This window comes from Seriola lalandi, unplaced genomic scaffold, assembly GCF_002814215.2.
Source record: "Seriola lalandi dorsalis isolate HSWRI2012SDOR001 ecotype SW California unplaced genomic scaffold, Sedor1 jcf7180002053728, whole genome shotgun sequence".
NCBI classification, from domain to species: Eukaryota; Metazoa; Chordata; class Actinopteri; order Carangiformes; family Carangidae; genus Seriola; species Seriola lalandi.
Genome location: NW_019524281.1, coordinates 4,231 through 21,214, shown reverse-complemented (window position 1 = coordinate 21,214; position 16,984 = coordinate 4,231). Strand labels below are relative to the sequence as shown.

Genomic DNA, 16,984 nt, shown 5'->3' with positions numbered 1-16,984 from the left:
CACAAGAGATGAGATGTCTACAGTATGTTCAGCAATAACTTCTGTTGTGATGATTATTCAGAGTTGAGTCGGTATTATGTTCTGGTATTTTACTGGATGTGTTATTGATGCTGTAACAAGTTAAACAGGCTAAACTGTGCAAAAAGTGAAACCAGATGTATACTTTTATGAATTCACTCATTTGGATTACTTGTTTCAAGTATCTAATACAGCCATATTGTATTCCACTGAAAACAAAACAAATGTAAAACTGGTCAAATAAACCATACTCTTCTTGCCCTAATCAAATACAAGGATAGTCAACATTACTCTAATGTTTTTGCAGAGCAGGAACTGTGACACCACAGTTAATAGGGTTAAACATGTGGTTTACCATACACATGTAAACTCACAGTAAACACCCAGCTTTATGTGTATAATCTCTCGAATCTGGCTCAAGTAGTCTTAGGAATGAATAAAAGTAGTGCACGGTTAGTGAAATTTAAGTTATAACGTTGTTTTGATTCTTTTTATAAAACCAAAAATTACATACATTTTTCATTTTCGGACAGGACACTATTACTGTGCTCGGAAGTGGAAAATCCAAACCCTAATTAGACATGCTTGTCTGTCAACCTTTAAAAAAATCCTATAGGACAGAACCACATAAAAGAAGTTGTGGTACTTCAGCATTGGCATTCCTGTGGTAAACATTGTGTGATACATGTGTTGTGGTATTTTTCTGGTACTGTGAGATTTGCTGGCATTTCTGGGACAATTTACCATTAGACATTTGGTGTTATATGAGTATAAATCTGACACTGTACTTTTTGTGAAATGAGGGAACAAAACAATCAGAAAATATAATTAGTGTTTCAATCTAGTGTTGACTAGCAAAACCAAAATAATAAGTCATGTCAGTGCTAGTCATGTCTCAGGCAAAATAATCAATAAGTCTTTTTTGGCTAATAATTCAGGTTGTCCTGTTGATACCGTTTGGTAGCAATAATGTTAAAGGGGCTGCAGTTTTCTCTGCCGCCAAACATGGTCTCTTCCCAAGAGCCAGCAGCGCTACCTCTTCAGGGCAGATTGGAGGAGTCGCTATCGGAAAGTGACAAGACTGATCGGGGCAGTACAGACATGAGAGTGGTGTAAATGGCCTTATCTAACTCTCAGCGAAAAAGCAATGAGCATTATTTCCCAAAATGTCAAAGTGTTCCTTTAAAACAACACACGATATACAGTTGGATACAAGCATAAACATTGGTGTAAAGATCTACCCACGTCCTGTCACTCCATGACCTTTCTTCTTCTTTTGCTGAAAACCTCTGTCGTCCCCTTGTGGCTTGGGTCCAGGAACACCATGTTCCCTGTTGTCTCGGCCTGGTCTAATCTCACTCTGCTTGGACAGCTCATTAGCATCTGTCAGCGCTCCCAAAACTGAAAACGACCCGGGAGAGCTGAGGTGATGTGTGAGCAGAAGAAGTGGAAGTGAACATAGGGTTGCTAATGTTGCATGAGCGTTTTAACGACAGACTCGATGGCTGGATGGGACCTCAGTGATTACTTTGCTTGGGGCGAGCATGCAACAACAAGGTAGCGTTGAGAGACATGAAATGAAAAATTAAGGTATAAACGTGTGTGTTCATAGGGGAAAGTTGATGCACATTACATCATCAGCTGACAAGTCTGGTTAATAACATCATATTGTCCTCTCTTCATACGTTTCCTTTGATGAAACCTTCAACAAAGATTTACGCTGAAGCTTCCTTGCAACCGGATGACAAGGCTCAAGTCCCACAGCAACATTTTATCACCCATCTTGTGTTAATTAAATGAGAGTGCTATTCTGATGTCTGCCATTCTGATCACATCATATAAGTGTGGGAATGGCAGCTACTTCAACTTACCCGTATTTCTACTATGATTCATAACAACCGCAGCCCAGACAGGACCACCGTCCTGTGGGCATTATATATACAGAGTGAAATCATAACAAACCTCTTCCTCACTGGATCCCAACCACATGACTTCATTTTGGGTGTGGGAATTATGGCGTTCAATCAAAATACACTTCTCATGACCTCAGTTTGGATAGATCTTCCTCTTCGATACCACATGTAGGGGGATGACTTCATATGTGGGGAGGAAGGGGTCTGTCAAACAAATGCGCTTTGTTTTTTGAGTTTGTCTTTGCTCTGACTCACTTTGAGTGTCACCCACAGGACAACAAAAAGGTAAAAAAGAGAAAAAGGTCTTTGAGGTTGTTCCAGAGCTGCAGAACTCTTGGATGACCCAAATACAAGGTCATCAAGAGGCGCATGGGAAAGTCAATGAATAAATGACAGCCTAAGTGAAGAAAGGTAACGAGTTAACAACGAGATGGAGATACGAGCCTGCAGAGTGTGTGTTTCTGTCTGTCCAACAGTAGTGTTTCATTTTACTGAACAAAACATTACATCAGACCCACACCCACATAATACAGCGATGGCAATGTGTGAACTAAACTGCTCTTGGGTCAGATGTACTGTACATTGCAACACAAAAGAACTGACAAAGAGGGAGTGAATGTGTCAATGTCCATCTGACATAATTCCTCAGTGAGATTATCTGTTGTTTAACTGCTGCGTCTTTTGTTTGCTTTGGTTTCCACCTAGTGATAAGAGTGTCATTATGTTCACCAGGCGTTTCCCTCTGGTGACCAGACAAGACTTTCACTTTAAGGAGAAGAAATATGCAGGCAGACTTCTCATCAGGTCATCAACTCAAATTGCACAAAAACAACCAAATATCCAGTAAAGTAGCTCTAAATAATAAACTGTCATTATTATTATGAGCTATAAACAAGATACTCATTAAGCATTTACAGAGAAAAGGTTCAGGCTGGAAACAAATATATTTTACCTGCAAATCTTTGCTTGCAGTGTTCCCAGATATTAAAATAATCAGGAAATATCAACACTCACCTTGCAGCAAAGAGTTGTTCAGTGAAACTCACCTTTGACAGAGTGGCAAAACTGCTGTATTGGGTCTTCTGTCTATTCCGATAATGGAAACGTAGAGAAGCTTTTGACCCTAAGCATATAATTTATGACATTGTTGATATACTGTATATCTGTACCCATGGAAACTTGATTTGTATCAAATTCATAAAAATACCAGTAGAAAAGATTAGTTTGTTCATTTTGGGCCAGCACTGTATGGGGCAATAAATTCACACAGTTTATTCAAAAGACGTATTTGTACCATTGACTCCTGTCTTATAAGTGTAGGGGGTTTTAACTAAAGTGCACAATGCGGTGTACCTAATAAGCCACGATAGCTTCCTCTTATGGACTCTCCAGCACATTTGAGACAGATCGGTCAAAACTTTGGGTGGTCAGAGTTTTCATCAGACGTGAACTTGAGGCAGATTGGTTCTCTCGCACAAACAAATCCACTGATTGCAGTGATTCCATTGAAATGAACTGATTGCTTAATTCAATTTTCTTTAAAAGACCATTTAACTAAGTTTACCTGGTGCCACTCAAGATTACAAGACACAGGATTTATGATAATCTTGAAAATTGGGTAAACATTATTCCACAAATAGAAATGTAGGTGAACCAAGTTTAGGTGTGTTTACGCTCAACTGCAACCCTGCACATGTTTAGCCCAACAGTACCCTGGCAGCAACATCAACTATTCCCACCAATGCAGAGCACATTACTGTACCACAGATTTAACTCCGTGGCCTAATTTAGATTGTTTTCTACAAGCAGGGCCAGAAAGGCAGTGTAGCTTCCAGAGTCCTTGGAGAGTTTGGCCACACTCAACCCTCCTAAGTCAGCAATTGGTGGTTCCTTGGACCACTGTTGGGGCTTGGGTGGCTGCTGTCACTGGACTTTCCCAGCATGAGAGAATGACATGGTAGGGTTCAGCTGTCACCAAGGGTCAGTGAGGAAAATTAGCTCTCTAGCTAGCCAGCCAAAACATCTAGCATTCAGCTAGTCTCAGCTGCTAACAGCACCCATGTTGGCGAGAATGGGTGAGTTAAATATAGAGCTATACTTTTAGTCTCTGTGACTCTGGTCAAAAAGAGGAGAGAGGGACAATGGAGGATGCAGCTGAGTGAAAAGATCTGGCCCCGTGACAAAGGACATCACACCACACCTCTGCCTTTCTCCTCACCGGGCAACGGCCCCTTTCAACTGCTGAGAGTGAGTAGAATAGTGCCTGCCTACCTCCTTCACCCCCCTTCTGCCTTTTATTCTCACACACTCTTCAACTGACTTCTGGAAAGGATTGGAGGGAAAGAAAATGAGAGGTGTGTTTTTAGAGTGCTATGCAGAGCAAAACTGGATAGGCTGTGGGAGTAAAAGAGGGAGGGAGGGTGAGAGAGAGAGATAGAGATAGAGAAAGAGAGAGGGAGAGAGAGAGGGAAGTTACAGTGCTCTGTTAGTGCTCTCTACCATTCCCTGCCTGACCTGAAGAACTGAAAGGGGAGAGAGAGAGAGAGAAGAGCTTGAGATGGCTCTTGGCACCACTCAGTAGCAGACAACACAAGTGGACCACACAAGCTAAAGGATATTAGTGGATACTTGACTCCTTTCGTGCCTTTTTCTTGGATTACGTGGTGTGGCTGCTGATTACTCAAACCTGGGGACAACACAACAGCAGGTAGGTCAGATTCTCCTAAGTTTCTTATAATGAAAATGTTCCTGTTCTCTTGCCCTTGTGTGGGACATGTGCTTCTGGCAAAGCAGGACTTATTAGCTGTTCTGCTCTCAGACTGAAATGCAGGAAAAGGCTCAGGTACAGGTGCCACTGCTGAACTTTCATCACTTTTATGGAGCCAATAAAGAATGCTGGTTGAAAGAAGTCCACCCTCTTGGCTTCATTCAAGCTGTATTTGAGCCATATGAATGAAACAACTCTTCCCTGAACGTGTAATTAATTCAGCATTCATTTTTTATACATTCAAACTACATTTTGCATTAATTACTCACCCGTGAGAAGACAAGTGACTACTCTTAGTGTCGTTAATGGCAATACAGATTTGGCATTGTGATAATGCATACATAAAACAGAGAGTCATGAATCAAACCTTTCTCTGTGTATCATATGATGTGTCTGTATGAATAAGACCATTTAGTGTGAAAGCTTTTTTTTTCTTTCTTTTTTTTTTTTTGCTTTGCATGTGGGAAGAGAAGAAGCCCACAACTTCTCCAGACAACACGGGTGATGTTGCGCTGAGATTTTAGGTATGTGGGGAAAAGAGGAGTATTTCATCTTATATGTCAGATAATGTTTGGGAATGATATGCACTCATACACACATACACTTGCAACCTTTGCCCTCAACTTCTCTCCCACCTGCTAACTTCAACACCTCTACAGCGCCATGTAGCTCTCACTGTTGCACTCACTGCACATGCACACACCAAATACAGTACACAAAGTGCAAATACACACACCACTGCTTAACATTAAGATCCATAGGAGGCATTCATAAGCTGCCACAGGATGACATCTTTCATCCTGAATATTTATGGATTGTAATGACGCCAAAATGAATTCCATTTCATCCGCATGAAGTCATCGGCCTTTCGAAGGAGACACATGGCTCCTGCTAGCCGCTGTCCATTTGTCAAGGCACACATCACCTTGGTAAAAAGAAAAGAAAATATAAAATGTATCTCGCTCGCAGTGGGGGAATCCAGTGCAGTTGTGGCTTAGGCTGCTGTCAGTGTCCAGGGGCTCTGTGCAACCTCACCCTTCCTCTCTCCCTGCCTCCTACCCTGTCCAGCTGATGTGGCCTCTGTGCACTCAGTGATATCACCACTCAAACAAGACAAAGAGAACTGCTGCAGAGATATTACTCATTAACATTTTTGTGCGCGTTCCAGCTTTATCTAAGCACATCCTCTCTCTCTTGCTCGGCACATGCCCTGAAAGGTCTGTGGAGCTCAGTCAGCCAAATAGCCACTTGAAAAAGACAGAGATGTGAATGCTGGCTGGGCAGTTATCAATTTCATCCTGTAAATGAATCAGTTGTACTGTAAATCAATATTTTTGTCCCTGTTTAAACTGAAACCAAGCTGGTTAAGCTTGGGTGTTTACAGGGGCAGCATTGATTTGAGATGCACTAAATGTGCCGCTGGCTTACCTCATGACATTACCATAGGTCTGTGTCACTTGACTTGTTGCTCATGCAGAGGGTGACATAGTTTAACTGTGAGGTGTAGCATTATCTCCGTGCTGTGAGCTGTCTCATGTAGTAGTCCCAATATTCAACTGACAGTGTAGCACACTGACTTGAATATCATATTTAACCTTTCTCAAGATGAGAGGTGATGTTTCTGTGTTACAATTGCAAGAAGTGGCTAATGCATCAAATAGGAGGACTTGCTTGTTTCGAACACATTTCTTTCATTATTCTTTGACATGCACATTATCAACTCAGTGACCCCATTCCTTTCTTAATACTGTACGAATGTGTGTCCGTGCCTGCGTGTTGCGTGTGCATATGGGCTACTACATTCGAATATATGTCTATGCACATGCACAGAAACACAATATAGTGGGGAGGTGAAGCTCATCGCTGTCTTCCCCATACGTCTGTTGGGCCTCAACAACAGCTGTCACTGACATATGCACAGCTCCAGTCGTATACGGGCCTCTGGTCTTGAATTCCAAAAATGCAGTTTAGACACATTTGGATGTTGCGCAGAACAGTGGCGCTTATAACTCATGCTCCCTCGGTTTAAAAATAAGTCCTCAAAATCCATAGCAACCCAAGATCTTCTCAAGATCATTTGATATGTAGCATGCAAGACGGCAACACATACTTGCTATAAACAGTAGACTGGTTGTTAATTGGCTCTTGACGTGTAATAATATTAGAGGTAGTGAGGTCATTTGGGATGTTCATATACAGTAGGAGTATCACGAGTGTTGCAAAAGTTTCAGGTTCATCAGAGCTTATGAGGATAACAAGTATTTTCCACGTACAGTGCGTGTCTGGCCATCTCTCGGCACGGCATCTTTCTCAGTAGGAAAACCTTTTTTGGTTTGATGTAAGAGACATTTGAAATTCCACAGACGGGAAATATTAGTTGAGCTCAATCATATTCCCACCCTCTCTAACCAACCCATGCTTTTTCTTCTCTACTCCATATTTTTTCTTGGGGGGGAGTGACATAGTCATGACTCTCCCAGTAGACTGCTGTGTGATGATGACAGCTACCCAGAAACCTCATCTGTCCACTGATGTCCCTGAGGAGAAGAAAATAAGCCAGCGTATATTTACCGAAAGCACCGAGATAAGGATTATTGGTCTCTGTGGTTGTGACTTTGAGCTGAAGATTGAATACCACACTGTAATTTCACACAACTGTTGGTGACAGAGTTCTTCAGCTCTCTCAATCATTTTTTTATATTCTCTATTTCTGTCTCACCTGCAACAAAACACTTCATGACTTTTATGATAACTAGTTTTTTCTGTGTGAAAATGATACGATACAACACAATTCAACACAATACAACACAATACAAGCGCTCACCTCCAAAACTTAAATAGGTAGTGGTGGTGAAGATCTGGAATAGCGCAGTTAGCTAGTGGTACATTATCATTCAAGCACTCCAGAATGTAATGTGTTTGCTAGCTGACCAACAGCTTACTTTAAGGCTGACTGTTCAGGCCTCTGTGGTGCTGAAGAGTCCACAACAAGTTGACAAACACACAGTCACACAGTGGCAATACTAACGCGCTGATCAGCCTTATATCTGAGATACATTGATGCTTACCATGTTCCCATGTTCATTTAGGCCGTTAGCATACTAACATTTGCAATTTAAAGTACTTAGCAGTTTTGCAGGTGTTTGGTTATAAAACAATGGATTTAAAATGTAAAACTTTTGACCTATAGCGCTGGAGGAAAAGTTAAGGGATCACCAAAATGATTACAATTAATCATGAGGAACATGAATGTCTGAACTGAATTTACTGGCAATCCATGTATTGTTGAAATATTTCACTGATAACCACAAATGTCGACCGTGTGGTGGCACCACAAGTAAAGTCCACCCAAGTCAGTAGCCTTCAATCTTCTTGAAACCATGCATGTTTGTAAAAGATTTTATGGCAATCCATTGAATCATTATTGAGATTGAAATATTTCAGTCCAGTGGGCCGACCAGTTAACAAACTGATACTGGCATCAGCAGAGCCATATGCCACTAAAATGCCACGCCAACAACAGCTGCCTTTCTGCTGGAAATGGGTTAATGAGAGCAGTGAGGCAGAACCATGCAGTGTATTTTAGCGCTGTAAAGTGTAAAGTGATAATAGTTTATTAGTGATCATTTTTAATATTGAAGATATCTTCAGTCCACGTGCTTCCAAAAGATTTTATTATCCCTAGCAGTTACTGAAGCCACTGAGAAGACACAATTGAGGAGTGCCCACAGACTATATAAAAAGTTTACAGTCTGTGGATGTGATATCAAATTACACGATCCAGTGACAAAAATTCATTTGGGGTTGTCACAGTGCAAAGATGCCAGAGTAGCTGCAAAGACAAAGTTTCTTCCAATCTGTTACCTGCACATGCTCTTATATAGCTGTGGCAGCAGCATAACTTTATACAATATTCTTTAAAACCTGTTCAGTAACTGCTAACATTATATATGTGCCATTATTCGCAAGGCAAACGGTCCAACATGTAGCCTATAAAAATTGATAGACACAAAACAAGCTTGTTTCCTAATGTGAGGCAACATTATGATCTCTAGCAAACACATGAAGTTCAGTCAGTGGAATTCTGATCTAGGCATTTAGAGACAAACTTCAGACAAACAGCTGACCCCATGACATTGGGCAATATCTAGGTCCGCTTCATCCATATGTTGTCTTGCTGTTTCTATTCATAGAACAACCAGAACTCGATCTCTTCCTTGATCGTCATGCTGTAAAGTTGATATCCAGTCGTGCCATTACACCAGAAGAATCTTCATAAGTCAGTTTTGGTTTATGGACTCTCCCAATAGATTGAATTAATCCTGTTGCTATGGAAACTGCTCCTGGTTTGGAGGCTACAACTTAATACGTTTAACTCTTAGAAATAATGGATGTGTTCATGTTTCCCATTATGTACTGTCTATTACACTAATTAAGACTGATGGAGGTGAGTCATGTATTCCAGCAGCTGCAGCAATCCATACGCTTGATGACTCGATGACACTTTAAGAACAATGGGGTTTGCATTTTGTGTGACTGAATAAAATATGCATCAAAGTCTCCCACACACACAGTCCGATGTTTATAATGCATGACCCAAGTCAGAGTGTGTTTCAACTTGTAAAGATTTGCGAATGGCTCTTGTGGATTTACACAGGGATTATGTGAGTTCGTCAAAGATTTCAAAGTGAATATTTAACAAACTGCCACCAGCACAACAAGTATAAATATGTCATAATTTATAAGTTACTGATTCAGGAACTACCTGTGCAGAGTTATTTATAATGTAAAGAGTGTGTCTGTGTGTCCTTTGCAGCAAGTAATTCATTTGTATGAGCAATTACATGTAGAGAAGCAACGACATTCCTCTTAGTTTGTTCATTAGTGCAACCTTAACTGCTGATGCTACTGTAGGCTCCAGTGAGAGGATCAAGTTAATGTGACATCAGGAGTATACTACAAGATGAAACCCACCACCTATGCTGACATTTTGCTCCAGTATGGTAGGCCAACGTTAGAGTTATTGTAGCTATGAGTTATTTATAGAAGCCACCATTAAAGTAAGACAAGCTGTAAATGCTTGAGTTTTGTCCATGATGGCCCTTTGACGGTTCAATTTAGTATTACTGGACAAAAAGGTCCTGAAAAGTGAAATCCTTAGGGAATGACTACATGTCTGAGTCGGTATTCGAAACAGAAAAAGCTTGTCATCCATCTCTGCTAACTGCGTCTTTATTTTCCTAGAACATGGCTGTTACGTAAAATCTGACCCCAGAGGTCACTGGCCGTCTGGGGTGGAATGTGCTGTCCATCAAAATCCTGGAACAGGCTGCAGCTTTGTGCCCTTGCATGGAAAATAGGTGCACACAAAACTTTCAATATCAGATGGATTGTCTTATAGCTTCGAATCTCATCCACAGCTACAATTTTGATTGAAATTCACATATCTTGGCGGCATTGTGTGTTTTTCTTGTAAGGACGGAAGAGCTTCTCAAGCGTACCGCATTTTATCAGTGTCCTCTGGCAGAAGGAGTTGCCAAACGCTCGCATGCAAAGAACATTTCTAACTCCTTGTTTGGTCACATTGGGTTTGTGGTGTGAATATGTCAAAACTCGCTGAATCAAACTAATCATTTTTCCTAAAACACATTATTTGCAGCTGCTGTTCTCATCCCTCATCTCTGGCAAATTAATTTGGCTACATGCCAGACTTCTATCTCCTGCCCTCTTCCCTTCCTCACTTTTTCTCTCTACATGAACATCACAGACATGGACTAGAGCTACCAGACCCCATCCTGCTAACAGTCCGCATTTCTGCTAATCTTGCTTTTGATTATGATTCAAGTATTTTACAGCTCTTCCACTTGAATATCTGTACATGGAGACACACAGGGATTAAATTCAGATTACATGCACAATTACACATTAACCCATCTTTTAGGCCATTGAGGACTTATATCACAAAATCACTAGATTACAACTAACATTTAATCATGTTTTGATCAGTCAATTAATAATTTAGTTAATGAAATGTAAAACAAAATGAGATGATAAATGCCCCTAATAATCTCTGAAAGCCTAAGGTAACATCTTTAAATGTCTACATTTGTCCAAAGATATTCCACTTAAAATAATACAAAGAAGCAGCAGATCTTATCATTTGAGAAGTTGAAGCCAGTTAAATTAACAAAACTATTAATAGATTATTAAAATTGTTTCTGATTATTTTTCTGTTGATCGACTAATCAATTAATGGACTAATTGTTTCTACTCTAAAGCAGTGTGTCCGTCTGGCACATGTTACTGCTGACTTGCTGACCAATGACAAAATTTTATAGCCCCTTTTTTCACTTTGGAATGGCGGCACGTGTTTTGGTGGGGCCTATAAATACTCATATATGTGATGGGACAGCTGGACTAGCCCAAACCCTGGGATAGATTTGGGGTCCTGCTTTAAATTTAGTCTTAGGCCTTGACTGGGGTCTCACTGGGTATTAGGCCACCCTTTCATATTAGAAAGCATCAAGGTATTAGATGCCTGGCAGTCAGTGAGATTGTGTTGATGGTTTAGATGCCAGGAATGTGTGTGGGCATTGTGGCGGGTTGGCGCAGACCTCAGAGTAAAGGCTTATTGTCTGCCAGAGCTCCTTTATTTTCCATAAAGACAACTGGGAATGTTGCATGCCAGACTGGAATGCAGGCCACGTGGCTCAGGAATCCCCATTTGCTGCGGTGGAGAATTCACTACAATCAAGACTGCAGTGACCAGTCAAGGTGGATCAAACGGCGAAGGCATTGATGACAAAGACTTCTTATCAATAAGCTATGATGACAAACAGACTTTGGTGACTAAGTCTTGTCAAACTAAATCTTGTCATCAACAGAACCCATGAAATTGGAGTGATTACTACTATCTCATACAGCTGTCTGGGAAACTATGAAATGTTACCAATATGTGCAACTTGGGAATGTTGGAGTTGTGTAGTTGAGTCCTTTTGATGAAACTGGTATAATGAATATTTTTATATGAGCAAATAAGGATTATCACAGAGAATTATCACCCAACTCTGCAGTTTTGTTTTACAGAGGGTTTTAGTATCTTTAAGCTTGTTCTGGTTTTACTGCCTGTATATTTACTGTTTCTATTGACAACAAGCAACCGTTTTCAGGGAAAAAGCTCTAAACACTGTCTGTATGCCACCTGCCCAAACAGAACACAGAAAGAGTTAGCCACTAGTGAGTGAACATGGTGGAGCATTTAGCGGCTAAAGAGCCAGATAATTCCGCCTGGAATTGGTAGAAACCGTAAAACAGCTAAAAGGAAAGTGAATATTTGACTTTATTAGCTGAACATAAACACGACTCCAAATGAATGATATGTCTGTTCAATTGAGAAATGTATTTATTTGGAACCAAATAGAATCTAAGTGTGTTGATGGAAAAAACGGATTGCTTAGGTCACAGAGACATATATCAACTTATCCACTTCAGGGTTTTGGCAGTGTACATGCAACAGTGAAAACGTCTTTTGCAAGAAGTTCAGACCCTCTGCAATTAATCAAAAACAACATTTTTGTATATATGTGTATTTAATACATTTCAAGGTCTGTTTGGAATAATACATTTGTTTTCCTTTATATTTAATTGAATTTCTATTTTATAGTAACTTTTTATAGTCATATACCTCTCAACTATAACTAGAAACACACCCATTCTCTCCTGCCTGCCATGTTGGACCGGAGTGACACCGAAAATGAGGCAAGCTGTTACAGTAGCTTCTGTGGATTTTCGTGGCATCAACCCAGAAATTAAAAATAAACTGTAGAATGCTTAACTCAGTGTCAACCATTTTGTCAGCAGAACTCTGCCCAAGTCATTTACAGCGCTGCACATGTTTCTACATTTCATCACTCTCATGCCCCAGTGGTGCCCTTTTTAATGCCCTCCAACCTTGCGTGTCATACAGACTCCCTGGCACTGCTTGAATGGTGGCATGAACATTGGAAGCACTTGTTTGTGCTGCTGTACTACGATATTTGAGTCAGTGATAGTGAGCCCACAGCTGAAACTAATAGTTATGAACAGGAAAGAAGGCACTGCAATTAATCTCCAGTTAAACCACATCTCCCTGGAGCCAATGTGCACTCACTGAACTCCCAGAACTAAGATAAGGAATGCACTTAATGTGTTGGTTTGTCAGATTTTATTCTTTTTTTCTTGTTTGAACTGAGAGATGCAGTCTGTGTTATCTTGCACCCTTCTCTCTAATGTGCTTGGGTCTTTTCCTGGAAACAGGTGGGATTCAAAGAGACTGGTTTCAAGCATCATTAGAATTCAGTGCAATCTTAACTTTGCTGACTGCTATTACAGAAGAAGAGAAACATTTTTCTACATGTGAACCAAAACCTTTGATATACTTGCTTTCAAGCCACTCGACATATAGAAAGTGTTGTTTGTCTTCTCTAACAGTCTGTAACAGCCAGTTCACATTTACCATCTATTTAAACTGATTCAAATGGCTATTAATGTTCCACTTTGTCTTCCACATTGCAGTCTCTACACCACTGGACTTTTAGGCGAACTTGCTCAGGATGTCTCAATGCATGCTTCAGAAGTGAGGGTGCTATGACATCAACAGGGTGCTATGGAGGGGATTTTAGGCGGGTGGGCGTTTCTCTGTTTGTAATTAAAAAGTGCTGTTGACATCATATTTGAAATTGATCACAAAGAATCCACCATCACAGTGTCTCATGGTTGTTGTTATGGAGCTTAAACACACACACATGCATGCGCACACAAACAAAGAGATGCAAACCTCTAGCTGATGACCCTGCAACTTTGACTATTTAGTGCAGTGATTCTCAACCAGGGTTCAGGGACATGACGTACCCGTGTCACGGTCATTAGTGAACGATCAAATACGAAAAACTGACTGACACACCTCCCGCTGACCCGAGTCATCTACAACATTCACCATTGAAAATTTGTGAAAACTAGTTAGCAAGCGGGCAGGAAAGGTTAAATAATTAGCTAAAGATACTGGATAAATACTTAAAATAGTTAGCAAAAAGTAATTTATAAACAGTTTAGTTACCTAAAAGTACTGGAAAGTTGAAACAGCTAAAAGTACTGGATAGACACTTGAAATTGTAATCTAAAAGTAATGGATTAACAGTTTAGTTCGCTATAAGCACTGGATAACAGTTGAAACAGTTAGCTAAAAGTAACTGATAAACAGTTTAATTGAATTTATCAATTGTATGAAAAAAGATTACAATTATCCACTTTTACCATACATTATTTCAAATGAACACGTTTGAAGCATGACACATGGTGATAGGTAGCCTAGTTGAACCTATCTGATAGGGCTGTGAACAGCACTTGTATGCCCTGCTGTAACTTCTCAAAGTTATTCTCTTAGCTCACTGCGTGTTTAAGTAATCAAGTTTAAAGCATACTACAGGTCACCTCAACAGTGTTGTTAAAAGTGAGTAATGTAGTAGAATTTAATTTAAAGTCTGTCATCAACAGATTTATTTTCAGGAACTAGATAAAAAGTTTGACACTCTTTTTAATGCCAGCTGAGAAGGCTAGAGCACCCAGGAGTGCCACAAATGGGCTTCCAGACACATCAACACTCAGCATGAGATACACAACCCTTGTGAGAAAATGGGATGTGTCAGGAATGCACACGCCCCCATACAACACACAAACACACACACAGTGCTGGGTAATTATGGATATTTATTCCAGATTAGGAATGTTACATTGGACAATATCATCCAGTTGCAATCCTGTGTATGTGTAGAGTATGTTTGTGTTTATGTGAGTGTACTAGGTAAAAGTGGGTCAGTAAGGCAGCCCATGGGGAGTTGTGATATGAGGAAAGGTAGTCAAGGCCAAAGTCATAAAACTCACTGTAAACTGTGATGCACTAACCGAACCTGAAGTAATACAGTAGACAGATATTCAGAGGCCAAACTTTCAAATGACGCTTAAAATGTTTGTTCATGAATAGGAATATATACAAGATATTTGCTGTAAAAAAAACAACAAAAACCTTTTTGTCTCTTCTGTCTTTGGTACAGATAGAAGATGAGGTCCAAAAGCAGCAGGGTGGAGAGCCCAGCCAATGGGGTGCTTGGGGTTCCACAGGACGACCATGACATCAGCCAAGAACAGGAAGTGGGTTTGCCTGTGAAGAGCCTGAAGGCCAAAGCTCAGCAGAATGAGGATGAGGAAAAGGTGGAGGTTGAGGTGATCACTGACAAAGAGAAGCTACTGTTGGATTCCCCTGAGGCTGGAGAAAAAAGCAGGGACATCATGGATCTGTCTAAAGAGGATCTACTGAAACTGCTGGGCATCATGGAGGGAGAGGTTCAGGTGGGTTGGATGTTGTTCCCCATTGTATGTGACATATTGTATTCCTTTGACCTGCTGTAATAAGTATGGTAAGTGCAATAATGAGGGGAAGAAAACAGTGAAAGGTATTGTGGATGAATACAAAGTCAGTTTGAATGGAAAGTGCCTATGCATGCTTTGCATTGAGCTAGACTGCAATTTTTTGCACAATGGCTCCATCTTGTGGTTGGAAATAGCACTTTAACATGCCTGCATATGCAGGCAAATGTGCCATATGTTCAGTAAGTGACTATTTTGGAGAAATGTGGAAACCATTCTCTTCAAACAGTTAAGCCAAAATGCTATATCATTTATATGTCTTCATATTTCTATGTGATTTCAGGCCAGAGAGGATGTTATCTGCATGCTAAAGTGCAAACAGACTGTCCCAGAGGCCCTTGAATCACGTTACGGCTCTGCGGCCCCCACATCGGCCCTCCAGGCCCTGCAGAGAGACGGCTTCGTCACTGGCACTGACCCGCACAACCACAGCGTCTACCAAAAGCCTATGGCTGAGGTCAGTTGGCTAATTCAACTCCAAATAAGTCAAACTCTTGGGGATGATAAAGATCTTATTTTTTATTAGCAGGTTTTGGGAAACTCACAATGCTTTTGCTGTGTTATAAAAACATGAGACTACATTACTTTTGTAATTGGGAAAGTAAGAGGAAAAGCTGAAAATTTGTTAGAAAGTTTTTCTTTTCGAACTTTTTTTGTCAGTTACATTCCAGAAATCAGCTGTAAAAATATTTCAGAGGTGGAGTTTAATATGAAATTCCTGAACACCTTGTTGCTACAAAAGTGTTGTGTGTGCCAGGGTACCTGCATGTGTTTGCGCATGTCCCTGTGCGGCTGTGACTGTGCATCATTGCTGTTTTTGCAGCTGGAACGACTGCAGGAGAAGCACAAAGACACGTACCGACGGATGCTGGGTCAGTTGCTGCTCGCTGAGAAGTGCCATCGCCGCACCGTCCACGAGCTGGACACAGAGAAACGCAAACATGTAGACTACATGAACAAGAGCGATGACTTCACCAACCTGTTGGAGCAGGAGAGAGAAAGGTGAGGAGGAGAGAAGAGGACCTGGGGCTCAGAACTGCTTCGTGATTAAGACAATAGGGACCCTGCACCAGATTTAATTCCAAAACAACCTACACATCGGCTACATTTTTATGGGCCTATAGAGAATTATGTTATTATTTAAATGATGTTATCTAACTGATGAATATTGTAAGAAGGTCACCAAACAAGATGGACATATGGCTGAAGCAAGGAAAAAGAAGAAAACACAGCTTTGTGCACACTGAAACACATATACAAAAACAGTTGTGTAACATAGATAAATATACATTAAAATACATAAAATTTGCAGTTTTTGAAGTGCTGACATATATTTTCATCATGGATTGTAAATATATGGAGTGGAAAGAAATTCCACTTTTCAATGCTGTATTCTTATAGGTCTATATTTGATGTCAGTATAGCTTAATTTGCTTGACAAATACAACCAGAATATGTTTTGCATATGGAAAACTTGCTGGCAAGACAGACGAGTGAAGGCAGTGGGGGAGGAGAAATGTGGCGAGAGAAAGAAGGGTGAAAGTAAAAACATGAATTAGAGGACCAACATGGTTAATAAAACCAGTGTGGAATGTATACAGTGAAAAAAGTGAGAAAATCCAGGGAGCAGCGGGGTGAAGGAACGCATCGACATCGGAGAATGTGTGAAAGATGGCCTCATCAACCCGGTGAAGCATGACAGAGGGGGAGAAGGGGGGCTGGCTACTGAAGTGATAACCTCACATACCTTCCTTTGACAGTGAGAGGCATGTAGCGTGGGGATTGGAGGAGGGAGGCGGAGTGGAAACTATAGGTGAAGAAGGGG

General features: G+C 40.7%; 1 protein-coding gene across 2 annotated transcripts; it reads left to right on the top strand.

Annotated features, from left to right (window-relative positions):
- Positions 1-4,161: 4,161 nt before the first annotated feature.
- LOC111651700 (filamin-A-interacting protein 1-like) lies at positions 4,162-16,768 on the top strand. 2 transcript variants are annotated; one of them, XM_023401718.2, is made up of 4 exons: positions 4,162-4,638; positions 14,787-15,081; positions 15,443-15,616; positions 15,983-16,768. In XM_023401718.2, exons 2-4 carry the CDS (start codon positions 14,794-14,796, stop codon positions 16,163-16,165), a joined length of 645 nt encoding a protein of 214 aa, XP_023257486.1. In that variant the 5' UTR covers positions 4,162-4,638; positions 14,787-14,793; the 3' UTR covers positions 16,166-16,768. The 2 variants fall into 2 exon arrangements, with proteins under 2 accessions (XP_023257486.1, XP_087028897.1); XM_087172771.1 differs by lacking the exon at positions 4,162-4,638 and adding an exon at positions 5,177-5,222.
- The last annotated feature ends 216 nt before the right edge of the window (positions 16,769-16,984 follow it).

Coding starts and splice junctions, on each gene's coding strand:
- LOC111651700 (XM_023401718.2), top strand. CDS start 14,794: ATGAGGTCCAAAAGCAGCAGGGTGGAGAGCCCAGCCAATGGGGTGCTT. Junction 15,082..15,442: donor TCATGGAGGGAGAGGTTCAG/GTGGGTTGGATG, acceptor ATGTGATTTCAG/GCCAGAGAGGATGTTATCTG. Junction 15,617..15,982: donor ACCAAAAGCCTATGGCTGAG/GTCAGTTGGCTA, acceptor CTGTTTTTGCAG/CTGGAACGACTGCAGGAGAA.